The sequence below is a fragment of the Polyergus mexicanus genome, unplaced genomic scaffold (genome assembly GCF_030449975.1).
Source record: "Polyergus mexicanus isolate NDT 795.1 unplaced genomic scaffold, iyPolMexi1.0 SCAF_9, whole genome shotgun sequence".
NCBI lineage: Eukaryota > Metazoa > Arthropoda > Insecta > Hymenoptera > Formicidae > Polyergus > Polyergus mexicanus.
In genome coordinates, this window is record NW_027223329.1 from 6,574,310 (window position 1) to 6,600,563 (window position 26,254).

Sequence of the window (26,254 nt, forward strand, 5' to 3'; positions counted from 1 at the left end):
CAATATTTTTAATCGGATGCGATTTAATAGTTATATAAGATTAGCAATATAACCGTTATTATATATTATAATACATATATATGTATTGTGCCATTGTATGTATGTATGTATATATATATATATATATATATATATATATATATATATATATATATAAAAGGCACACATATATATATATATATATATATAACAATACATGCACACACACACACAGATACATGGCCAAATATTATTCCTCTTGGAAAGATATATGGAAAGGCACACACACACGCACATATATATATATATATATATAAGTCCATGTAAGTAATGTGTGCAATTGTGTTCAAATATGCAATAAAGGCAGACACGTGTCTATGTTATACTGTTATCTATACGCTTAGATACGCTTAAATATGCGTGCGAGGCAATAGAGCAGTAGAAATACACGATGTTGTCCGATTTCATCATATTGAACACAATTCTCTTTCAAATATGCATAAAACATGCAGAAATATTATCGGTAACAGCGGAACTAAAATTATTGATATTATCGATAATTTCGGTCGGTATTATCGATAATTTTAGTTACGCTTAGATGAGGGCGCTAACCCGTCGGAGTTCGGCCGTCGCTCCGGCATCCTCTTAAGGCACGACAGATTAAGCTGAGAGATTGCTCCCTCCAATTTTAGTCCCTCGGGATCAGGGCCGAGTATATTAGGTGACCAAAGTGCACTCTTCCCATTTACATCACCACAGATGACTATGGGATTAAAGCTAGCGCAATACTGAAGAAGAGTGAGCCAAGCCTGCGGATCTGTGTGGGAGTGGCTTCCGCCACGAGGGGAACTATAAAGAGAACATATATATATGAATTTGTTCGGTTCAAGCCAAACCTTATCCAGGATGTATTCTATATTATTGCGGTCACAGGACGAATTAATATTATCATTTGTAATCCGCGTAAATCTAAGTTTATTGAAAATAAATATAGCAACTCCACCTCCATGTCGATTACGATCACATGAATATATATCATAATTGTTAATGTTGGGGCGATATTGTTCGTCTAACCTTGTTTCACAAAGTGTTACTATGTCACTTTTATACTTGTCAAGCAAGAATGTGAGTTCGGGAATTCTCCTTTTCAAAGATCGACAATTCCATTGTAAGATGTTAGTGATGGAATAGTTTTAAGATGTTTCTTGCAACGGGAATAGAAGGAGGTTTCCCATTTGCGAAAGAATATCTGTATGAACGGATTTGATTAAAGAGAATTTACTTTGACATATTTGAATCCAATTGTTTAGGATTTCCGAATGAGATGAGAGTGAATTACATTTACTATGTATTTCATAATTGGCGTTGGCAACAATAGGAAAATTAGAAAATGTATTAGAAGAACCAGCTACAGGAACTGTATTAGATTTTATTTGAAGGGGATTGTAATCTTTTTGTGTCGATCTAACCTCTATTTTCTTTTTGGGGGGGGGGCATTGCCTTAAGTCGATTGTTAATAGTATTATGAGGATCGCTTTTAGGGAAACCTCTTTCCTTTACCGTTGGGATAGAACTAGAGCCAGAGCTAAAGTTCGAGCTCCTATCCCTGACAACCGCGTCCGCGTATGACTTAGGGAGGGCATAGGGAATATATTCCCCCAAGGTAGGAAGGTACTCTATATGGGAGAAATGGAGAAGTATGTGATTCAGGAGATTGTTGGAAATTGTTGCTTTCAAGCATAGAGATGGCTTCTAAGTATGACACATTATGGTGTGCCATGATTTTTTTTAGTTTTCTTTGTTTCTGGAATATGGGACAAGAGTTGGAAGAGGCTTCATGCTCTGCGGCAGAATCCGGCAATTTGTGTCTCACGCAGTTTATACAAGACGGCTTTTCAGCCGTGCATGCTTCATTGACGTTATTATTGCAACTATGAGAAGAAACCAACTTACCACAGCGCTGACATATTGCGTTCTTATCCGAAGCTCGGCATATTCTAGCCACATGACCGAACCTTTGGCATTTTTGGCATCTTCTAACCTTTTCAACAAAAGGAACTAGGTGGAGTCTTTTCCCCATGTATATTACCGAAGGAGATACAGTGGTTGTTCTGAAACAAATTATGTAAGAATCAGAATCTATGTATTTAGTAGTATAAATGTTATTTTTATTTTGACTACGGAAGGGTTTCTTCATTCTAGAAGCATCGAAGGGTGGTTGCCATAAAATATTCCAATCAGGAGGAGGACGGACATTCCTGATTAGCTCGTCCGGAGAATCATCGTCATCGACTCCTCGAATAATAAACTGCCCAATGACTTTATGGTTAGGTACGTATGCTATCCATTTTTCTCCAGGAAAAATACTGTTACATTTTTCGTTAAAAACGTCACAAAACATATTAGCTGAATTGCCATCAATAAAAGTAACAGAGAACTTATTTTTCCCTATCGTTTTCAGGTCAAAAGCAGATAAGAAGTTGTCAATATATTTGGTTATACGTTTACCAAACGCGATGATACCGTAAGAGCCGGGATTCGATCTTCGATCAATATTAGATGAGACAAGGGCAAGGTCGTCCATGTCTGTGTTTACGTTTTCGTTATTTTTTTCTTTAGCCTCAGAGTCCTGTACCTGAGTGGAAGAGGAAAAAAGAGGTTTATGTATAGTTTTTTCTATATGAACAATAAATGGAGGATTAATGTTTAAGCCATATTTATTTAATAGCCGAGAATCTTGTAACGGCAGGGCCGTTACTACGGCGAAATATACATATGTACATACAATAACATGTCTGCCTCGCTTACTCTACCTTATTCTACCTATCCCGCTCGCACAACCACCGCGCACGCTCTCTCGCTCGCACGCATGCCACACGCACCATCCCGCTCACACTAGGCGCGCTACCTCGCCGGGCATGCGCTCTCGCTCTCGACTCGCCGTATCTCTCTCACGGTTCCCCACGCGGAATCGACCCCACTCCCGGCCGGCGGTATAGTGGGAGGCCCCGGCCGGGTATATAAGCCCGGCCGGCCGAGGCATCGGGACCAGATCCTATCCCGACATCCAGCTCCCGACACCGACCTGACCAGTACCTACTACCTCCTCGGGCTAAGGTTTCTCTTAGCCCTGTCGGGTTTCGCCGGCTCCTGTCACCGCTCCTCGGGCTAAGGTTTCTCTTAGCCCTGTCGGGTTTCGCCGGCTCCTGTCACCGCTCCTCGGGCTAAGGTTTCTCTTAGCCCTGTCGGGTTTCGCCGGCTCCTAGCACCTACCCGGGATGAGGTTTCGCTCAGCCCTACCGGGTTTCGCCGGTTTCCGTTGCCAAGGCCGGACCCAACGTGACCTTCGGGCCTGTCGGCAATACCCACCTACCTAGCCTAACCGTAGTAATAAGCCACCTGTAGATATCGCGTCGTAGCCTTAAGACCGTTAGTCATAAGTCCGCTAGTTCTAACCGCGTCGTAGTAAAAGCCTGTTAATAATAAGTCCGCTAGAAATAAGCCTGCTAGACCTAAGAGCCTGCTAGTTATAACCGCGCCGTAATCTTAAGTTCGTCTGTAAATAAAGCCGCACCATCGCGATTAAGCCGCGTTTCTTGCCGCGTACCGCTTTGCGTTTCTCGCCGCGTACCGCCTTGCGTTTCTCGTCGCGTACCGCCTTGCACACCCGCACCTGACACCAGCTTTCTGCCGACCGCACGCTGACCAACATCGCCTGGCCCTGCACGCTACTTTGTACATATCTTTATTTAAATAAACTATCTTTTCTACTTCTATTGTGTTTCGTAAGCTTGAGTCTCCCCTCCTCTCGAACCCGGACACCGACGAGCCGATCCGAGCGTCGAGCGAGGTGACCGCGTTACAATGGCGCCCGAACAGGGACCTGCCCAGTAGAGACTCCAGCTTGCGTACACACTCCGATGAAGATCTCCTGGATATACGCGCTTACGGAAGCCCAACTCGTGACTCTTCTAGTCAATCACGGCCGCGATAGTACCGGTAATATCGATATTCTGCGACACCGGCTGCGACAATTCGTAACCCAGAACCCAGACCTGTTCCCCGAACACGATACCGCCGACATGCCGAACGAAGGAGAAGCCACGCCAGGCCGAGCCGAACCGATCCTTGACCGTACCGAACCGACACTAACCGACCCCACCGCGGTTCTAGACCGAATCCGCAAATGGGGCCTCTGCTTTGACGGGAAAGACCCATTCGCGTTCCTCGAGCGGTTAGAGGAACTAAAACGATCCTACCGCTACGACGACGAATTGTTTCTCTTGGGGTTACCAGAAATGTTGCGAGGAAACCCGTTGTTGTGGTACCGAAACAACTACGAGGACTGGACCACGTGGAACGCCTTTTGCACCGCCTTTAAGCTAAAGTACCTCCCACCGGACTACCAGGACCAGCTACGGCAAGACGCACAGGCCCGGAGGCAAAGATCGGGGGAGTCTTTCGACCAATACGCCACGGACCTGCTAAAAATGATTAGACGAGCTGGGGGCTACACGCCAGAGGAGAAGGCCCGCTTGGTATATAACAACTTACACTCCAGCTACCAGCTATACATTCGGCCGGCAGAAGCCACCAGTATCGCCGAGCTAAGCGCCCGGGCGACCGAGCACGACAAGGTCCTGCGCCGGCAGAAGGAGGAACAATCACCGACCTTTCGCATGCCAAGCCCACCGGTCGCCGCCGCCGCCTACAGCCGAGAAGAATGCTGCCGGCGCTGCAAACAACGGGGCCACACGCGGCTCGATTGCAAGCGGCCGCCACGCAAGTTCTGCTCCCGCTGCGGCCGGGACGGGGTACTTACCCGCGATTGCCATCCGCCGGCGGGAAACGGCCCCCGGGCCGGGGAACCAGCGGCCACCGCCCGACCCGACCGAACCCCATAAGGTTCACACCTAGGCCGCATTTAAAGATCCAGCTGCTCAACTGGCACTTGTGGGCCTTACTCGATTCCGGCTCCGAGGTCTCGTTTGTGAGCCCTGCCACCGCGAAACGAGCCCGATACTGCGGCCACCCGCCTCGGAGCGTAACCCAGCAAATTCACTTGGCCGACGGCACCGAAGTACCAATCGAGCAAACCGTGGAACTACCCATCACCACGAACGACCGAATCGTGACTCACCGATTTCAGGTCATGCCGAACCTCAGCGGACCAATCCTGATCGGCATTGACCTGTGGGCCAAACTGGGAGTAGCCCTACCAGTACCTCCGAGCGCCAATATCCCGGCGGTGCCCACCGTAGGAGAAGTCTCGGCCGGGCTAACGCCACGAACCACCGACGAGGACCGCCGACTACGGAAGTTCCTGAGCCAGGAACTATCAGCTTTCAACACCGCGCGTGGACCGACTGACCGTATTATCCACCGGATACACCTGACAACCGATCAGCCAATCAAACAGCGCTATCGGCCGCGTAATCCAGCCATGCAGGCCGTGATCGACCGCGAGGTACGCAACATGGAAGAAGCAGGCGTAATCGAACCTTCGCGAAGCGCCTGGAGTTCTCCAGTGGTGCTGGTACGAAAAAAAGACGGCACCTATCGGTTCTGCGTCGACTTTCGCAAAGTTAACGAAGTGACGCAAAAGGACGCCTACCCACTGCCGCACATCACGGCCACTCTCGATAAGCTACGGGGCGCCAAATACCTTAGCACCCTGGACCTGAAGAACGGGTACTGGCAGGTCCCGCTGGCCCCTGAGAGCCGGCCAATCACCGCGTTCACCGTGCCGGGGAAGGGACTTATGCAGTTCCGAACCATGCCGTTCGGGCTACACTCGGCCCCCGCCACGTTCCAGCGCCTCCTAGACTCCATCCTGGGGCCAGAGCTAGAACCAAACGTACTAGTGTACCTGGACGACATCGTCGTGGCCAGCCCAACTTTCGAGGAGCACCTGGAACACCTGGCCGAGGTCTTCCGCCGCCTACGCTCCGCCCAGCTCCAGCTTAATGTGGACAAGTGCCACTTTTGTCGGGACAGCCTACGATATTTGGGCCATGTCATCGACCGCCACGGTATCCGCACCGACCCCGCCAAGGTGAGCGCTATCGCCGACTGGCCAGCACCAACCAGTCTCCGGCAGGTCCGGCAATTTCTGGGATTGGCGTCATGGTACCGACGCTTTATCGCGGACTTCTCCGCGCTGGCCCCACCGTTAACGCGTCTGACTCGTAAGAACGCCCGCTGGACTTGGACCGCCACCGAGCACGAGGCCTTCCAACGCCTCAAAGGTGCCCTGACATCCGCCCCAGTACTCGCGTGCCCAGACTTCAAAGCGCCGTTTACCCTGCAGACCGACGCCAGTACCCACGGACTGGACGCCGTCCTGACGCAACAGCTAGCCGAAGGGGAGCGGGTCATCGCATACGCCAGCCGGACGTTGAATCAGGCCGAGCGAAATTACAGCGCGACCGAACTGGAGTGCCTCGCCGTCGTCTGGGGGATCCGGAGGATGCGGGACTATCTGGAGGGATATCGATTCACCGTACTCACCGACCACCAGTCCCTGCGATGGCTCCAACGCCTAGAGGCCCCGTCAGGCCGACTGGCGCGTTGGATGATCGAACTTCAACAATATGACTTCGAGATAAGGTATCGACGAGGCACCCAGAACCAGGTGGCCGATGCGCTCTCCCGTCAGCCCGAGGTCGCCGCAACACAGCAAACACCGCCATGCGCATGGTACCGCCGGGTCAAGAAAGACGTCCAGACCCGACCGACCGATCGACCGGACTATCAGATACGCGACGGGCTCCTATATCAACACATACTCCACGACTTGGACTTCCGGGAAGTACCCGCCGACGCACAGTGGAAGCTATGCGTCCCGACACTCGAACGCGCCGCCCTGCTCCGACGTTGGCACGACGATCCCGCAGCCGGACACCTAGGGACCGCCAAGACCATGACACGCATCGCCCAGCAATATTATTGGCCGGGGATGCTCCGGGAAATCGCCCGATACGTACGCTCCTGCAGAACCTGCCTAGCCCATAAGGCATCATAACAGCGACCCGCCGGCATGATGCACACCGCTCCGGTCGACGCACCGTGGCAACAGGTCTCGATTGACCTAGTGGGACCACTGCCCCGCTCCAACCAAGGGCACATGTGGCTTCTCACAATGCAAGATCGGTTCACGAAGTGGCTGGAAGTCAGGCCCCTGCGGAAGGCCACCGCAACGAACGTCACGAAGGCCTTCACCGACCAAGTCGTGTACCGACACGGGTGCCCACAATGGGTCATATCCGACAACGGGACCCAACTAAAATCCAAGCAACTGGAAAAGCTGTTAACCACATTCGGAATCAAACACCGCACCTCGCCGCCCTACACGCCACAGTGCAACCCGGTGGAGCGGGCTAACCGGACTATTAAAACGATGGTGGCCCAGTATATCGGGAAAAACCAGAGGACATGGGACGAACACATCACCGCTCTCCAATATGCGTACAACACCGCATGGAGCGAGGCCACGGGGCATACCCCGGCCTACCTGAACCACGGAAGAGAGCTCGCCAGGCCGCACCCGGAAGACCGGCGCCAAACAGTAAACGCAGCCCCACCCGACACGACCCACCGACGGCTACAAGAGGCATACGAACTGGTACGAGTATGCTTAGCGCAGGCATTCCAACGCCAAGAACGGCACTATAATCTACGGCGGCGGGAGTGGAGGCCAAAATTGGGGGAGCTCGTATGGAAGAGGAACCATACCCTCTCCGACAGGGCCAAGATGTTCAACGCCAAACTCGCTCCGAAATTCGTGGGGCCCCTGGAAGTGCGAAAAATCATCTCGCCAGTCATCGTCGACCTCCGGGATCAACGCGGGCGCTGGTACCGGTACGTGCATGTGCAGGAGCTAAAAGCGCACCCGGACCACTCCCCGGCGACCTAAGCCCTCCTAAAAACAGTATCGGCGAAAATCCCGAGGTTACCGACCGCGATTATCGGCGTTATTCATTGTGATGATAATCGCGATTACCGAGCGCAAGTGTCGGTACGTGCAAAGACACCCGCGAACCACGGCCGATGGCAGTACCTGTCCCGTCACGCGTCCCAAAAAGCACCCAAAACCGCGCGTGCCGCCTACCGAGCATCCCGCGCTAGGGTATAAAAGGCCGAACGCATGGCCACGGGACAATCAGTCCATTAGCGACAGCCTAACCATACCGACCGAACAAGAGAGGAGGCAGCTGGAGGAGCTGTTCGGACGGTGGTCTGACGACGAGGAGGGCGAGATCCCGGAGGGGCCGGGACCGACACCCGTCACGCCGCCGCAGGCGCCTGACCCACCCCACCGGCCGCCACCGCGGATTGGGACCAGGGTCCAGCGGGGCGACGCCGAGACCAGGCGGAAAATCCGCCTCCTGACCATGCCGCCACCACCGCCGCCGGGCCGACACCGCCGCACCGCAGTACCACCACGACCACCGGCCACCCGAACCCGATCGACGGCATGCGCCGCCGCCGCCGTGCCAGCCGCCGCCACGCCAGCCGCAACCCGCGGACCGCGCCCTCGGCACACCGCACCGCCACCACCACCAGCGCCAACCCGGCCCCGGAGCGCGGAGCCATCCGGCTCACGCACGCCGTCGGAACACGGCCCCCGGAGTCGATCAGGGTCAAAGTCGCCGCGGGGAAGGTTTTAGAAGTCCCGTACCGCGCCGTGCACCACTCGCGGCGACTTTGACCCTGATCGGCTCCGGGGGCCGTGTTCCGACGGCGTGCGTGAGCCGGATGGCTCCGCGCTCCGTGGCCGGCCGGGGCCGAGTTGGCGCTGGTGGTGGTGGCGGTGCGGCGTCCCCCATCTTCCTTTCCGTGTATTTCCAATGCTGATCTTTTAGGAGGAAGTGGGCTTCTCAATAAAAAAGACTGGCTTCTTTTTCGATTTCGATAAATGATATCTCGAATCCTATCAGCAACGTTATCATTGCTAGATTCCTCTTTAGATGAGGATGGATCCCGAGTAGCCTTGTCTAAAGCGTCGTCGATGGCAAAATCCATAGCTGGATCCATAGTTAGAGATGAATAATTGCACGTGTTGTGTTAAATGCGTGTATGGGTCTTGTACGCAGTAAATGACTTGGAAGAATAATATGGCCGACACCACACTTACGTGGCGGCAAAAAGTTGGAGCAAACCGGAGCAAAGCCGGCAACTCCGCACACAGTGTCACTTTTAGACTGCAGCTTGTAACAATGTATACGAAATAATGTACAGAGTCAGGCAGATAACTCGCGAAAATATTCTTTGATGCTAACACCAAAACTCAGAATTCAGAAACAATGTTCACTCACCGAGAGAACAAGCGGAAATGCCTTTTCTTAAATATATCAACAGTCAGAATGTATGAATATTCAGATGCGATACGCTTGATCGAAATGTGCGCAAAAGAAATGTGCGCGAAAGAAATGTGCGCGAAAGAAATGTGCGCGAAAGAAATGTGCGCGAAAGAACTGTGCGCGAAAGAAACGTGCGCGAAAGAAATGTGCGCGAAAGAACTGTGCGCGAAAGAAATGTGCGCGAAAGAACTGTGCGCAAAAGAACTGTGCGCGAAAGAAATGTTCGCAAAAGAAATGTGTGCAAAAGAACTGTGCGCAAAAGAACTGTGTGCAAACGAACTGTCTGTAAATGAACAGTAACAAACGTTTATTTACCAAATAAAATTAATAATAAATGTCAAAAAATTTCAAAATTATACATGCATACATGCGTGTGTATGTATTTTAAATTATACAAAAATATGTGTTGTGTCCAAAAGCAACGTGTCCAATTGAACGGTGCACAAATAAAATGTGTCTAAACGAACCGTGCCCAATTGAATTGTGTCCAATCGAACGGTGCGCAACTTTATGTGTCTAATATCACAGTGTGCGATTGCAACGTGTCTAATTGTACTGTGCGCAAGTGAGCCTCTCCCCCAAAATCTTACCCTGTGTGTTATCAAACGAGTGAGGCTCTACTGCGGCGCCATCCATAGGGAAAGCATGGAATAGCTCCGGATGATTACTCTGCCACTTCGCCAGAGGAAAGCCGCCCGCCTTGCAGAAATTTACCAGTTGGTGAGCGATAGAGGTCAACTCCGGAAGAATGTCAGCGCCACCACAGATGTCGTCCACATACCTGCCCTTGAGGATAGGGGGGACCGCCAAGGGGTAGTTTCTACCTTCGTCTTCGACAAATTGAAGGAGGACGCGAACAGCTAAGAAGGGAGCTGATCGGGTGCCATACGTGACCATCGTGAGTTAATACGGAATGATGTTGAGCTGATCGTCGACCCAGAGGATCCGTTAAAGATCCCAATCATCTGGATAAACCTGAATTTGGCGGAACATCTTGGTGATGCCCGTGATAAAAATGTACCGGTGTCGTCGCACCCAGAGTAAGATATCTGAGATGTCTGGCCGGAGGTTCGCACCCGTGCGCAGAATGTCGTTGAGGGAAGATCCCGTACTGGTGAGACTGGACCCGTTGAATACCACTCTTAATTTTGTAGTGATACTATCATCCTTAAGGACTCCATGGTGAGGAAGGTAGAACATCGGTGATGGTTCTGGAGTGGAAGGGGGAACCCTGACCATGTGCTGAAGCTCGTCATACTCCCGAATAAATGATGAGTACAGATTCTGATAGGTCGGATCCGTTGAAAGGCGTAGTATGCGTTGCAGGCAACGTTGAGCAGTTGCTCGCGACTCCCCCAGTTGGCTTGTCTGTAACTTGAGGAGGAGCCGTACGACATAACGCCCCGCATTATCCCGCGAATGAGTGTCCTTGAAATGAGTTTCACACTCCTCTTCATCAGAGTTGAGCTGAGTTGTGGAGAATGAGGGAACCTCTTCTTGAATCCAGAACTTCGTGAGAAGGTCGTGAAGCTCATGATCCACCGCGACATGATGAGAACTATGAGCTGAGGCCGATGGTGCCAAGGTCGGACCGAGAACAATCCATCTAAAAATAGTGCGTTGAGCGATGGGCTCTTCCTCCGACCTTCTAATGATGTCGAGCTGGATAAACAGCCCGTAAGAGTCGGCACCGAGGATTAAATCTATGGGTCCGGATGTGAGAAAATCTGGATCCGCCAGCTGGACCCCGTGAAGATAAGGCCAACTATGTTCTGCTGTCGCTATAGACGGGAGTGAAGTTGTTAAATTCTTGAAGATGTAGGCTGTAACCTTGATGGATTGCGAAAAGTAAGCTGAGTGAAGTGTTAGGGGGACGACACCCCGAGTTCGCTCCGACTGAGATCCGCCAATACCTATGATGGGGACAGAGGCGTGCCGTCGAGGTATCTGGAGGGTTTTGATAAGTTGCCCGGAAGCAAAGGTGAGTTTAGATCCGGGATCGATGAGCATCCTGACGGAAGGAGGCGAGCCGCAAGGTGATCGTATGATAGCGCAACAAGTAGCGAGTAAGACTGCCGGACGAGTGAGAATTTCCGAGTGAGATTGAGAGAGGACTGCATGCGTGAGTCATTCCGAAGCCGTTGATGTAGTGCTCTTAGTTGGTGAGGTTGGCGCCGACGTCTGTGAGATTGAAGGTCGAAGGGGTTGCCTTGTCTTGCGTCGCTGACAACCGTGGGGGCGGTTGGCCATCCATGTGTATCATGGTGTGATGCTTGTTGCCGCATTCTCTGCACCTCTTCGAGTTCTGACAGGCGACTGCGTTATGTCTGTCCAAGTAATTAAAGCAGAGGCGACGGTCGATTACAATGTTGCGCCGCAGATGAGGAGACATATCTCCGAAACGAGGTCAAGAGATGATGTAATGAGGGCCAGAACACAGTGTACATTCGGAGGTTTCCAAAGTCCCGGAGAGGAGTAAGATGGCCATATGAGCGATGGCCGTCGACGGTTTGCTGCTGTATCGTAATGCGGAGGACGCTGGATTGTCCGTTGAAGAGACGCACAACTTTCCGAATTCCATGTTTTCCATGGCGCGAGCGCGGTCGGTGAGAAATGTGCAAATGTCCTTGTATAATGGGGGGTCTGTAGTGGAGCCAAGCTTGACTTCCCATGCCTCTCGTGTGCTTGGGTCGAGTCGTTGGACAGTGAGGTGAACCAAGAGATGATCCGAGTGTTGAACAGGGGCTCCGAGAGACTCCAAGGCATTGAGCGCTTCCGTTGTGGTGTTGAGGAGGGTGTTGAACTCCTTGGCAGACCGCTGTGAGATGGTCTTAGTGCGGAATAATCTATCCACCTGGGCCGAAATGAGAAGCCGCTTGTTTTTAAAGCGACTGACAAGCAAGTCCCAAGCGGTGGCGAAGGAGTCCTCCGACACTGGCAAGTTGGAGAGCCGCCTCGCCCATGAGGCTGGTCCGGAGATAATGCATTTTCTCGACGTTAGAGATGTTAGCATTCCTTCCAACTAACGATGAGAATAAGTCGTGGAACGGTCTTCACGCTGAGAAGTCACCCGAGAACTGTGGAAGAGTGTTTTCCGGAAGATGCCGTCGCGCTGATGTCTGCCCGCCAATTGAGAGGTTGGCTAGTTGCGAGCCCGAGAGAAGATGAGTCCGTTCCTTTTCTTCAATCTGCGTAAGCAATGCGGCTTTTGCGTCAGCATAATATAAGAGACATTGATCGTACACCTTTTTTTGAAAGTAATCGTGATCCAGGAGGAGCGCAGCCTTGGATTCCGCCATTCGCTCGTGCGTCGCTTCAAACTTTTGCCAATTGTTATCTGTAAGGTCGAGTTTCACCCTGAGCATTTGCAGTTGGAGAGTGAGGAACGTCGGTTCCTTACACTCGAGAGCCACCGATTTGATGTAAGTGTACCGATTCAGCTGCAGAGAGAATTTCGCTTCGAGATTGGACATGATGAGTTATGCTTGTTTTATTCGAGGATTTCCAATTGATTAAATTCACTGAAGAGAGAGTGTCCGATGAGCCGTGCGTCTCCGAGGGTGAGAAAGAGAGGTCCGTATCCCGCGCACTGGTCACAAGATGACCGTGGAGAGAGTGAGCCAAAGCACCGCGAGGCTACGGGAGCGAGAGAAAACGCCCTACGCGTCGCGGAGATCCGTTGCCGAGCGCCCGAGTCCGTCCGAGCGTCGCCGAACACGCATCAGCTGGCGAGCGCGACGGAAGTCTGAGAGCGAGAGAGAGAGCGCGCCGCGGATTGTTCTCGAACTTTCGCCGGAAGCACGTGGAACGCACACACGCGGTTCTCTTAGTCCGCACACAGAGATGTTCTATTAAATTCTTCGAATATCTAAGTCCGTACACAGAGATATTCGTTACCGCACCCACCGATCCGGCTCGAAGGACCAAAAAATGTTTGATAAAGTACCCGAGGAGTTTCTGGTTTCGGGGGGTGTCGGGAAGAACAGTTAGAATCCACGCGCACTCACTCTGGTCCGAGCCGCACTTCGCAAATATTCTCACTCAAACGTATTTCGACGATCGATTTCCGATTGATAAAGTCCTTGTGGTCACCGAGAACCTTGAGAACACCGGGAGATTGATCACTAGATCCGATCCGAATCACAAAACCGAATTCCGAGAGCTTTGTTCACTTTTCTAAAGGCGACGTGCGTCACGAAAGACCGGTACTCACAGAATGATCGAGAATCACCGGAAAGGTCGATATCGACGCAGGAGCGCGGATAAAGTCCTAAGAGCGTGCTTGTGATTGGGTGATAGCATGGCGCGATGCTGGTTAGATTGATAGGACAGGCTTCGGGATTGGGTTAAGGTCGCGTACAAGAGAGAAAAGAAAGAGAGAGAGAGAACACTAAAGAGAAGGATCAGGGTGAGTGAGATGCTGTTGAGGAGATTGCGTAAAAGTCGCGAGATTTTCTGAACAGTTGCGAAATATTGTTGCACCATTACTATAAGATTGCGGCAACATTAAGATATCCGCTTTTTGTAATATTGCGATGTAACATTGCAGTAATTTCACAATGTAACATACTTTTGAAGTATAATGCAATGAATTACTGTGTAATTGTATTTATAATAATATAATATATACGAATGTTTTCCATCTTAACATTTATATGTTTTCTAAACTGCCTTACATCTGTAGTTATAAATCTTAGAGCCTGAGCAGAATAGCTGACTTGACAATGTTTTATGACTTAAGTCTTTGTCTTGAAGTAACGCACAATACTGTCTTGTGTCTTGAGTCTTGAACGTGTATATGAAGTGTTAGCGTTTGCAACATGTAGCAGAAACTGTAATTGTGAGAAAGGAACAATCGAGTTTAGCAAAATGATAAATAATATATAGAAACACGTTACAAGATTGCACAACCGTGATCACTCTTTACTCGAATAGAATAACCGCAGTACAGAGACAGACAGGACGTGACGCAACAACACGCTCAGTTCTCCGTGTAGCGCTCATAGCACTCAACTAGATACGTGGCTGTAAGCCAATCACGGAGTACAGAAGCTCGCTTTCTTACCGGCATTGGTGATATAACATGCATTAAACTACAATACATCAACACTCTCACCGTTTAAGCGTGTTATACACTCTACTGTGCTCATATGTTCTTGTATCATTCTAAATCTCTCTTTAGGTAGCGCTTTTATAAAAATATCAGCCTTTTGTGCTTTAGAAGAAATGTGTTTAACCATTATCTCTATTTCCTCATATTTTTCTCGTATATAATGATAACGGATATCAATGTGCTTTGACCGCTGATGGGATTCAGGATTCTTTACTAATTTTATTGCACTTTCATTATCTATAAAAATTACAATTGCCTCTGCACATGGATATCCGATATCTTTCATCAATCTTCGTAATCAAATGGCTTCTCTCGTTGCGGCCGATGCTGCCACATACTCGGATTCCATCGTACTCGTCGTTATAAATCTTTGTCTCTGGGAGCATCACGTGATTCGGCCGTACGCTAGCTCGAAAATGTATCCAGTGGTTGACCTTTTGGTCTCCATATCACTCGCATAATCGGCATCGAAGTAGCCAGTCAATTTTAATGCGCTTTTGCCACCGCGAAACTCGATTCCATACTTGATCGTTCCAGCAAGGTACGCTAGTATGCGGTTCACCGCTCACCAATAATTGTCATTGTGATTGCTTAAATATTTGCTTACCAAATTGACTGAATATGCAATATCTGGGCGTGTAACTATAGCGAGGAACATAAGCGACCCTACAGCTTCGCGGTACGGTATATTTTTGGATTCTACATCATCTTTTGTTATGGGATACAGCACCGTATACAGATCGGACGGTATACTAATCGGATTAGCGTTACTCATTCGAAACTTATCGATTACTCTCTTTGCATACGCACTCTGATGTACAAAAATAGATTTTCTCTCTCTATCTCGTTCAATCTACATACCCACAAACATACTTGCTTCACTTATAGTGATTTTAAACGCACTGTCCAGATACTTTATCACAGATCCGAGAATCGTTCGAGTTTTTGCTGCAATTAACCCGTCATCAATATACAGTGCTAGATATACTACAGTTTTCTCGACGCTTCTTACGAAAATACATTTGTCTGCTTGTTCAGAAAATATCGCGACTTTTGCGCAATCTCATCACCATTATCTTACTTACTCTAGTCCTTCTCTTTAGTGCTCCTTCTCTCTTCCTTTTCTCTCTCATACGCGACCTCAACCCAATCCCGATGCCGGTCTTATCATTCCAATCAGCATCGCACCACGCTATCGGCCAATCACAATCAAGCTCTCGGGAGCTTTTCCGCGCTCCTGCGTCGATATCGACCCTTCCGGAGATCCTCGATCATTCCTCGAGTAACGGTCTTTCATTGCGCACGCTGTCTTTGGAACAATCGACAAAGCTCTCGGAATTTGGTTGCTATTCGGATCGGATCAAGAAATCAATCCCACGGTGTTCTCAAGAATCTCAGTGAACGAAAGGACATTATCAACCGGCAGACAATCATCGAATTGAGTGTAAGAGTGAATATTCGCGAGGTGCGGCTCGGACCAACGTACGTGTGCGTGGACTATAAGCGTTCTTCCCGACACCCTCCGAAACCAGAGACTCCTCTGGTACTTTATTCAACATTTTTTGGTCCTTCGAGCCAAATCGGTGGGTGCGGTAACGAACAAATCGGTGTGCGGGCATAGAAATTCGGTTGTGTGCTTTCCACGTGCTAACGGCGAAAGTTCGAGAACGATCCGTGTCGTGCTTCCTCTTTCGCTCTGACTTCCGTCGGGCTCGGTTGCTCGTGAGGGTTCGGCAACGCTCGGACGGACTCGGGCGTTTGGTAACGGATCTCTGCGACACGTGCTCCGGCTCACGTTCTCGGCGGCCATCTTGTGAGCCTCGTGCGCGCGATACGGACGGCTCATCGGACACTCCCTCCTCAGTGAATCTGAAAGAACATATCTGTGCGCGGACGTAGAAATTCGAGTTTGTGCTCTCCACGTGCTAACGGCGAAAGTTCGAGAACGATACGTGTAGTGCTTTCTCTCTTGCTCTGACTTCCGTCGGGCTCGGTTGCTCGTGCGTGTTCGGCGACGCTCGGACGGATTCGGGCGCTCGGCAACGGATCTCCGTGACGCCACCAGGCGCTCTCTCTCTCTCTTCCGTGGCCACGCGATGCTTTGATTCGCTCTCTCCTCGGCCATCTTGTGAGTCTCGTGTACGGGATACGGACCTCTCTTTCTCACCCTCGGAGACGCACGGCTCATCGAACACTCTCTCTTCAGTGAATTTAATCAATTGGAAGTCATCGGACAAAACAAGCATCACTCATCATGTCCAATCTCGAAGCGAAATTCTCTCTGCAGCTGAATCGGTACACTTACATCAAATCGGTGGCTCTCGAGTGTAAGGAACCGACGTTCCTCACTCTCCAACTGCAAATGCTCAGGGTGAAACTCGACCTTACAGATAACAATTGGCAAAAGTTTGAAGCGACGCACGAGCGAATGGCGGAATCCAAGGCTGAGCTCCTCCTGGATCACGATTACTTTCAAAAAAAGGTGTACGATCAATGTCTCTTATATTATGCTGACGCAAAAGCCGCATTGCTTACGCAGATTGAAGAAAATGAACGGACTCATCTTCTCTCGGGCTCGCAACTAGCCAACCTCTCAATGGGCGGGCAGACATCAGCGCGACGGCACCTTCCAGAGATAACTCTGCCATAGTTCTCGGGTGACTTCTCAGCGTGGAGGCCATTCCACGACTTATTCTCATCGCTGGTCGGCAGGAATGCTGACATCTCCAACGTGGAAAAGATGCATTATCTTCGGACCAGCCTCATGGGCGAGGCAGCTCAACTTATCTCCAATCTCCCAGTGTCAGAGGACTCATTCGCCTCCGCTTGGGACTTGCTTGTCAGTCGCTTTGAAAACAAGCGGCTTCTCATTTCGGCTCAGGTGCACAGATTATTCCGCACTAAGACCATCTCCCAGCGGTCCGCCAAGGAGCTCAACACACTCCTCAACACCACAACGGAAGCGCTCAATGCCTTGGAGTCTCTCGGAGCCCCTGTGCAACACTGGGATCATTTTTGGTTCACCTCACTGTCCAGCGGCTCGACCCAAGCACTCGAGAGGCATGGGAGGTCAAGCTTGGCTCCACTACGGACCCCCCATTATACAAGGACATTTGCACATTTCTCACCGGCCGTGCTCGAGCCATGGAAAGTATGGAATTCGGAACTTTGAGCGTCTCTCCATCGGACAACCCCACGTCCCCGGCATTACGACACAGCAGCAAACCATCTACGGCCACTGCTCATGTGGCCATCTCACCCCCCTCTAGGAATTCGGAGACCTCTGGATGTGCACTGTGTTCTGGTCCTCATTACATTGTCTCTTGTCCTCGTTTCAGAGATATGTCTCCTCATTTGCGGCGCAACATAGTAATTGACCGTCGACTCTGCTTTAACTGCTTGGGCAGGCATAACGCACTCGCCTGCCAAAACTCCAAGAGGTGCAGAGACTGCGGCAACAAACATCATACCATGATACACATGGATGATCAACCGCCCCCACGTCGGCCAGCTACGCAAGGCAGGGTAACCTCCTCAACCGCAGCTCCACAGACGTCGGCGCTAGCCTCACCAAATGAGAGCACATCATCAGCGGCTTCGGAATGACTCACGCACGCAGTCCTCGCTCCATCTCATTCGGCAGCTCTCACTCGTCCGGCAGTCTTACTCGCTACTTGTTGCGCCATCATCCGATCACCTGGCGGCTCGCCTCACTCGGTCAGGATGCTCATCGATCCCGGATCGGAACTCACCTTTGCTTCCGGGCAACTTATCAAAACCCTCCAGATACCTCGACGGCACGCCTCTGTCCCCATCATAGGTATTGGCGGATCTCAGTCGGAGCGAACTCGGGGTGTCGTCCCCCTAACACTTCACTCAGCTTACTTTTCGCAATCCATCAAGGTTACAGCCTACATCTTCAAGAATTTAACAACTTCACTCCCGTCTATAGCGACAGAGCATAGTTGGCCTCACCTTCACGGGCTCCAGCTGGCGGATCCGGATTTCCTCACCCCCGGACCAATAGACTTAATCCTCGATGCCGACTCCTACGGTCTGTTCATCCAGCCCGATATCATTAAAGGGTCGGAGGACCAGCCCATCGCTCAACACACAATTTTTGGATGGATTGTCCTCGGTCCGACCTCTATACCATCGGCCACAGCTCATAGCTCTCATCATGTCGCGGTGGATCATGAGCTTCACGACCTGCTCACAAAGTTCTGGATTCAAGAAGAGGTTCCCTCATTCTCCGCATCTCAGCTCAACCCTGACGAGGAGGAGTGCGAAACTCATTTCAAGGATACTCATTCGCGAGATAGTGCTGGGCGTTATGTCGTACGGCTCCCCCTCAAGTTCCAGACCAGCCATCTAGGGGAGTCGCGAACAACTGCTCAACGTTGCCTGCAACGCATGCTACGGCGCCTCTCAACGGATCCGACCTACCAGAATTTGTACTCATCATTTATTCGGGAGTACGAAGACCTTCAGCGCATGGTCAGGGTTCCCCCCTCCACTCCAGAACCATCACCGGTGTTCTACCTTCCTCACCATGGAGTCCTTAAGGGTGACAGTATCACCACCAAATTAAGACTGGTATTCAATGGGTCCAGCCTCACCAGCACGGGATCTTCCCTCAACGACATTCTGCATACGGGTGCGAACCTCCAACTAGACATCTCAGATATCTTACTCTGGGTGCGACGACACCGGTACATTTTTATCACGGATATCACCAAAATGTTCCGCCAAATTCAGGTTCATCCAGACGATTGGAATCTCCAACGGATCCTTTGGGTCGACGATCAACTCAACATCATCCCGTACCAACTCACGACGGTTACGTACGGCACACGATCAGCCCTCTTCTTGGCTGTTCGCGTCCTCCTTCAACTTGTTGAAGACGAAAGTAGGAATTATCCTCTGGCGGTCCCCCCTCTCCTCAAGGGACGGTATGTGGACGACATCTGCGGTGGCGCTGACACTTTTCCTGAGCTGATCTCTATCGCTCACCAACTAGTAAACCTCTGCATGGCGGGCGGCTTTCCTCTGGCGAAGTGGCAAAGTAATCATCCGGAGCTATTTCGGGCTCTCCCTAGGAACGGCGCAGCAGTAGAGCCTCACTCGTTCGCTAACACGCAGGGTAAGATTTTGGGACTCACATGGCAGCCTCACTCAGATCAGTTCGTCTTCCAGAGCAAGGTCTCCCACCAGCCCGTCATCACCAAACGGACCATACTGTCGGAGGTAGCGCAACTGTTTGACCCTTTGGGATTCTTATCTCCGGTAAACATCAGGGCGAAGACTCTCCTCCAGGAACTGTGGCTGGAAAAGGTCGGCTGGGATGACTGTCTCTCGCCGCAACTTCGAGATCGGTGGACGCACTTCCGTTCCGAGCTGTCGGCCCTGACTTCCATCACGATTCCTCGGTGGATGTCTCTCACGCCGTCAGCCACGGTCAGCCAACTTCATGGATTTTCGGATGCTTCGCAACTTGCCATGGCGGCTGCAGTTTACATCAAGGTCACCCATCACATGACAGAGCCTATCATCACACTGGTCTGTGCCAAAACCAAGGTCGCACCTCTCAAACGGCTCACCATTCCCCGGCTAGAACTCACGGCAGCGGTTCTACTCTCTCGTCTCATCAGCTATGTTCAACGAACACTAGAACTCGCGGAGGTACCAATCTACCTGTGGACGGACTCATCAGTATCGCTCACCTGGATCAACAGTCATCCTTCTCGCTGGAAGAACTTCGTTCGGAATCGAGTGGCGGCAATTCAAGAACGCGTACCTCAGGGCCATTGGCGGTTTATTCTCGGCAAGGAGAATCCAGCAGACTGTGCTTCTCGCGGTCTCTCTTCCACGCAACTCTCTCAGCATCATCTTTAGTGGAACGGTCCCTCATGGCTAGCACAGCCTCCTCAACATTGGCCAAGCACGGTATCACAGCTAGATTCGGCGGCGACTCTTGAGGAGCGGCCCGGGCTTCTTCTCACCTCCTCAACAATAAGGCAACACCACCTCTGGGAGCTTCTCTATCGTTACTCATCGCTCACACGGCTTCTTCGGATTACGGCTCACTGTCAACGGTGTTGCGCGATCCTCAAAGGTATACCACAGTCTTCTCTGGCCACACCTCTCACACCTGCAGATCTGGAAGTTTCACGATTATATTGGATTCGGTCAGTCCAATCGGCGTACTTCTCATCGGAACTGACACTCATCTCAAGCAGAGCACACTTGTCAAGGTCTCATCCTCTCGCCAAGTTTACGGCCTTTATCGATCATTCGGGCATCCTCAGAGTCGGAGGCCGACTCAAGCATTCTCAATTGGACTCTGCAAGCACCCAGCCATCTTGCCACGGGATTCTTATCTGTCCAGACTCATTATATCGGACGCCCATCTACGGACTCTTCACGGCGGAACTCAGGTAACCTTGACTTATCTTCGCCAGGCTTACTGGATCGTTGGTGGCCGAGCTCCAGTAAGATCTCACATTCTCCGCTGCGTTCGGTGTGCTCGACAACGAGGCGTAAGGGCACAGCAACTCATGGGTCAACTGCCATCATCTCGCATTACGCCATCTCGTCCCTTCCTCAACACAGGGGTTGATTACGCCGGCCCCCTCACTCTTAAAACTTGGCGAGGACGAGGGGCTAAGTGTCACAAGGGATGGTTAGCCATCTTTGTTTGCTTCTCAACTTCGGCGGTTCATCTGGAGGCAGTGACTGACTACTCGACAGACGGATTCATCGCAGCGTATCGGCGGTTAACGGGACGGCGAGGTATCTGCCAAACTCTTTTTAGCGACTGTGGAACCAATTTTCAAGGGGCAAATACATCTCTTAAGCGGCTATTCAATGTGGGATCAAAGGAATTCTCGGAACTCGCTCAGCTACTGGCCCATAACGGCACCACTTGGGTCTTCAATCCTCCAGCAGCCCCTCACTTCGGCGGTAAATGGGAGGCCGCTGTCAAATCGGTCAAGCATCATCTGCGAAGAACTATAGGCGAGACTGCCCTAACCTATGAAGAACTTACGACTCTTCTAGTTCAAATCGAGGCAGTCCTCAACTCCAGGCCATTGTGTCCACTTTCTGACGACCCAGAAGACCTGGCAGCCCTCACTTCATCATCGGGGCAGCGCCAACTACAATTCCGGAGCCATCTCTCTCAGCAGTGCCCCTTCCAAGGTTATCTCGGTGGCAGCTCATTCAGCAACAATTCCAGCATTTCTGGTCACGTTGGTCAGCTGAATGTCTTCAACGTCAGCTAGCGATATCGAAATGGCATCATCCCACCACACAAATCAAGGTCGGCTCTCTTGTACTTCTCACGGATGAGAGATTCCCTCCATCAAAATGGCTTCTTGCTCGGGTCATACAGCTTCATCTTGGCTCGGACGGTCTCTGCAGAGTGGTCACCCTCAAGACGGCCACAACAGAACTCAAGCGGCCTATCACCAAGTTGGCAGTGCTTCCGACGACACCAGATCAACCCTCACCCACGGAGCAACCAGCAACGGGTTCGGCCTCACCATCACCAATAGCATAATTCTTCAACGCTGTTGTAGAAGGCGGGCGGAATGTTCAGAAAATATCGCGACTTTTGCGCAATCTCATCATCATCATCTTACTCACTCTAGTCCTTCTCTTTAGTGCTCCTTCTCTCTTCCTTTTCTCTCTCATACGCGACCTCAACCCAATCCCGATGCCGGTCTTATCATTCCAATCAGCATCGCACCACGCTATCGGCCAATCACAATCAAGCTCTCGGGAGCTTTTCCGCGCTCCTGCGTCGATATTGACCCTTCCGGAGATCCTCGATCATTCCTCGAGTAACGATCTTTCATTGCGCACGCTGTCTTTGGAACAATCGACAAAGTTCTCGGAATTTGGTTGCTATTCGGATCGGATCAAGAAATCAATCCCACGGGGTTCTTAAGAATCTCAGTGAACGAAAGGACATTATCAACCGGCAGACAATCATCGAATTGAGTGTAAGAGTGAATATTCGCGAGGTGCGGCTCGGACCAACGTACGTGTGCGTGGACTATAAGCGTTCTTCCCGACACCCTCCGAAACCAGAGATTCCTCTGGTACTTTATTCAACACTGCTTCTTTTTCTTTAAAATTAAACTCTCTTAGAAAAGCACTGAACTTTTTGTTCCAGCACCTAGTCATCGAAGATAATTCGATGACTGTCCTTCATATCCAACTAGTAATGCTCTTTTCAATCGTACGTCTAGCTTCGTTGTTAGCTGCTTTGTATGCTTCCGAACCAAATATTCGCAGATGTTGTAAATTTAGCTTCTTGCCAACCCAAAGCTCGTACGGTGTCTTCTTGCTTCGTGCACTCGTTAATTCTGATCGATTCATCAAATACACAGCAGTATTTGCTGTCTCCGCCCACAGGGTTAAGGGAAGACCCTTGGCATGAATCATGGGTCTCGCGCATTGAATAATGGTTCTATTATCGCGCTCTGCTCTATCATTCTGCTTTGGTGTATACGGGGCCGTGGTTTCTCTTTGGATTCACCGAGTTTCAAAATAAGTGTCCATGTTTTTATTGCAAAATTCCGTTGTCTGAACGCAGCACTTTCATTGTCTTTCCGAATTTGTTCTTGATTAGTTTGTCAAACACTTTGAATTTGTCGTACACATCATTTTTATGCCGTAGGAAATAAATGTAGCGGAAACTTGTTGCATCATCCTTAAATGTAAGCAGATACCGTGCTCCACCTGGAGTCTCGACGGACATCGGTCCACACACATCACTTCGCCAGGCACAGTCGACTCTCGATCGCGATTCTTTAGAAAAACTTGCCTGTGTGACTTTCCAAGCTGATACGCGTCTTTTGTCAGCTGCCAGCTGACAAAAGAAATCACTTTTACTTGATAACTTTATACCGTCCACGAGTCCTTTGTCCACTAATTCGCGCAATTTGTGCGATTATTCACGTGGCCAAGCCGCTCGTGCCACACTTGCAAGTTGGCCATAGACACATTAGCTTCACTGACGCTAGCTTTTCTATTGGTTCGGAACTGCATTCGATAAATTTCGTTCTAGTGTTTCACTCTCGATGAGAGCACTCGATTCCCATCCGTCATTTTTACAAATTTGTCCTTGAATGACACTTCGTATTCTTTTGTACACTTCCCGACTGAGAAAAGATTCTTTTTCATATCTGGTACGTAGAGCATTTCCTCGATACGCGCTTCTTGCCATTTTCCATCGACAAGCTTTTCTATTGGAATCGTTCCTATGCCAACAATGTCGCACTCCTTGTCATTGTCCAGAGATATTGTACCACCATTGTTCAACTCTCGATAGTCGGTAAACCACTTAAGTCTACGCGTTATTTGAGCTGATTCACTGCTGTCAGTAATCCAGATTTCGTCCCCATCAGCGTTCAGTAGCCAATTTACCATACCGACTGAAGGATCCGAGCCTCCCTTCTTATCGACCTTGTCTGGTGGTGTGCTTCCAGTCTCCGCTATGAATCATAGACATATATAATATAGACTAAGCCTTCTGTGAGCGGAGCTGTCCGCGCTTCTAAAGGACAGAACGATATGAAGTAAGGTGCTGTCTTCGTCACTCTGCGAGTCTGGTGGGGGAACGAGGGAAACCTAGCGCGCCCGGCAGCCCGCGTACGATATGTACGGTTGTGCATGGTTAATATAAAGCGGCTTGCAACAAATTATGTGAAAAAGTTATAAAAATGTCTTATTGCTGCATTTGCAAATTGCACTCTGGATCTCATGCAGATATTACATTTCATACGTACGTATATTACTTTGAATTGGAACAAAAATAGTATTTATACCTAATCTACAATTTATTTATAATAATAGAAACATTTTTTTTTTCGAGTATACCACGATCAGAAGAATTAAGAGCAAAGTGGATAGCTGTAATCGGAAAAAATGTTTCTGATTGCAGTAAAGTGTGCAGTGATCACTTTGAATCAAGTTTCTTTGAATATAAAATCAATAAACTTGGTAAGATTCAAAGATACTTAATAAAAGGAGCAATTCCTACTATAGACAAATTCTATGATTTACACGATACAAGATAAGTTTATCTTATGATTATTTATCTGATAAAATTCCAGAATAACATTTACTACAAAAAAATTACTATTATTAGGGTTATGAATTTTTGTGAATCAGATTTAGATATCTCTAATAACGAAAATTTACCAGTCCAACAAGCAATTAAAGATGTTTTATCTCTTGTTTTATCTCCTGCAGACGATAATCAGACTTTAATATATAATGCACACGATAATCAGAACGATTCAATATCAACAAGGTAAGTCACAACATATAGTAAGAAAAATATGTAAAATTTTTTAACAATAGCATTGTTTCTTTTTTTTATTTTTACAGAAAAAGGAAACAATCTGCAGACGAAGCCGCCACATGCAATAAGATACAAACCGTAAAATTTATTGGAGATCTTCGACTTGAAGATTTTTCTTCATCCGAATGTGATGAAGTGGTTCAGAAGTATCTTAAAAAACACAACACTCGAGTAAATAGTCTCCAAAAGCAAGTTGGTCGACTAACAAAAAAAGTTAAAAGCTTTAAAGATTTGCTGTCACAGTTACATAACAAGGGTCTTCTGTCAAGTAATGCTGTTGATGGTATAAATTAAGGTATAAATCACTCTAAAATGAATCTCTTTGAAACGTATATGCTATACATAATAAGTCATTATTACTATTTTTTACACTATTATTTACACTATTACTTACATTACTATTTACACTACTATTTACATTACTATTTACACTACTATTTACATTACTATTTTTATACTCTATACATATTTTGTAATGTTTACATATCAATTGAATTTGTTAACATGAAAACAAAATAATACAAGTTTAACGTAACCTGTATTTATTTGTATTTTTTCCTGACAGCGTATAATAAGTCCTGCATTGACCGAAATCCTCCAAAATGTCCTGTCCACCAAAAAAGAACAATTATCCAGATGAATTAAAAGAATTTGCAGCTAGTTTAATGTTTTATTCTGCGGCTGCCTACGAATATACAAGACAGGTGATTAGTGGCTTACCACATTCGGAGACTGTACGTAAATGGTATAGAAAATTCGACTTTAGCCCTGGTATAAGTGCAGACATTTTAAAATATTTACAACACAAGCTGAAGAATGTAAAAAGGAAGGTAAACAGTTATAATTTGGTATGCAAGCAGATGAAATGCATATCAAAAAATGTGTTGAAACTGATCGTAAAACTTCGTACGGATTTGTTGATCTCGGAACTGGGGTGTCAAATGATTCAGATCAAGCATCTTCAGCATTGCTTTATATGTTAGTTGCATTAAATGGTCACTTAAAAACTCCTGTGGCTTATTACTTTATAAATGGTCTTGGAGCTGAAGGAAGGGCTAATATTACAAAAGAAATTTTATGCACTTTGCATGATTTTGCTATTGATAGCGTGCGCACCTTCACATTTGATGGTACAAGTGTTAATATTTCTACAGCTGAATGTCTTGGAGCTAACTTCGACAATATCGATAAAGAAATATTTTTTAGACATCCTATTCATAACGATCTTATTTACATTGTGCTCGACCCTTGTCATATGATGAAACTCGTCAGAACCGCCTTATCAGATTTTAATTTTCTTGATGACAATAATAATGAGATCAAATGGGAATATCTTGATAATTTGGTTACTCTTCAAGAAACAGAAGGTTTGCATTGCGCAAGAAAAATTCGAAGAAGGCACATAGATTTTAGAAGAGAGAAAAT

The 26,254-nt window shown here is 48.9% G+C and overlaps 3 protein-coding genes and 1 long non-coding RNA gene across 4 annotated transcripts; 3 read left to right on the forward strand and 1 right to left on the reverse strand.

Moving 5' to 3' along the window:
• Nucleotides 1–209: 209 nt before the first annotated feature.
• Nucleotides 210–3,184, forward strand: LOC138936245 (uncharacterized). Its single transcript, XR_011447354.1, has 3 exons — nucleotides 210–2,104; nucleotides 2,182–2,310; nucleotides 2,441–3,184. It is a non-coding gene; the product is annotated as an uncharacterized lncRNA (long non-coding RNA).
• Nucleotides 3,185–18,177: 14,993 nt separating this feature from the next.
• Nucleotides 18,178–21,737, forward strand: LOC138936693 (uncharacterized). The gene is made up of 2 exons (XM_070302307.1): nucleotides 18,178–20,299; nucleotides 20,437–21,737. Exons 1-2 carry the CDS (start codon nucleotides 18,178–18,180, stop codon nucleotides 21,735–21,737), a joined length of 3,423 nt encoding a protein of 1,140 aa, XP_070158408.1.
• A 1,789-nt stretch (nucleotides 21,738–23,526) lies between these two features.
• On the reverse strand, nucleotides 23,527–24,137 carry LOC138936694 (uncharacterized). Its single transcript, XM_070302308.1, has 2 exons — nucleotides 24,128–24,137; nucleotides 23,527–23,957 (listed from the first exon to the last, which is right to left on the reverse strand). Exons 1-2 carry the CDS (start codon nucleotides 24,135–24,137, stop codon nucleotides 23,527–23,529), a joined length of 441 nt encoding a protein of 146 aa, XP_070158409.1.
• Nucleotides 24,138–24,163: 26 nt separating this feature from the next.
• Nucleotides 24,164–25,344, forward strand: LOC138936629 (uncharacterized). The gene is made up of 4 exons (XM_070302189.1): nucleotides 24,164–24,247; nucleotides 24,407–24,465; nucleotides 24,718–24,778; nucleotides 24,856–25,344. The coding sequence occupies exons 1-4, from the start codon at nucleotides 24,186–24,188 to the stop codon at nucleotides 25,121–25,123; spliced, it is 450 nt and encodes a 149-aa protein (XP_070158290.1). The 5' UTR covers nucleotides 24,164–24,185; the 3' UTR covers nucleotides 25,124–25,344.
• The last annotated feature ends 910 nt before the right edge of the window (nucleotides 25,345–26,254 follow it).

Excerpts from the sequence above, each read along its gene's own strand:
- LOC138936693 (XM_070302307.1), top strand. The coding sequence starts at position 18,178 with ATGCTCATCGATCCCGGATCGGAACTCACCTTTGCTTCCGGGCAACTT. Across the intron at positions 20,300-20,436 it reads CAAGGAGAATCCAGCAGACT|CGGCCCGGGCTTCTTCTCAC; the intron begins GTGCTTCTCGCG and ends ACTCTTGAGGAG.
- LOC138936629 (XM_070302189.1), top strand. The coding sequence starts at position 24,186 with ATGTCTTATTGCTGCATTTGCAAATTGCACTCTGGATCTCATGCAGAT. Across the intron at positions 24,248-24,406 it reads GCAGATATTACATTTCATAC|TAAAGTGTGCAGTGATCACT; the intron begins GTACGTATATTA and ends TTCTGATTGCAG. Across the intron at positions 24,466-24,717 it reads ATATAAAATCAATAAACTTG|ACGATAATCAGACTTTAATA; the intron begins GTAAGATTCAAA and ends TATCTCCTGCAG.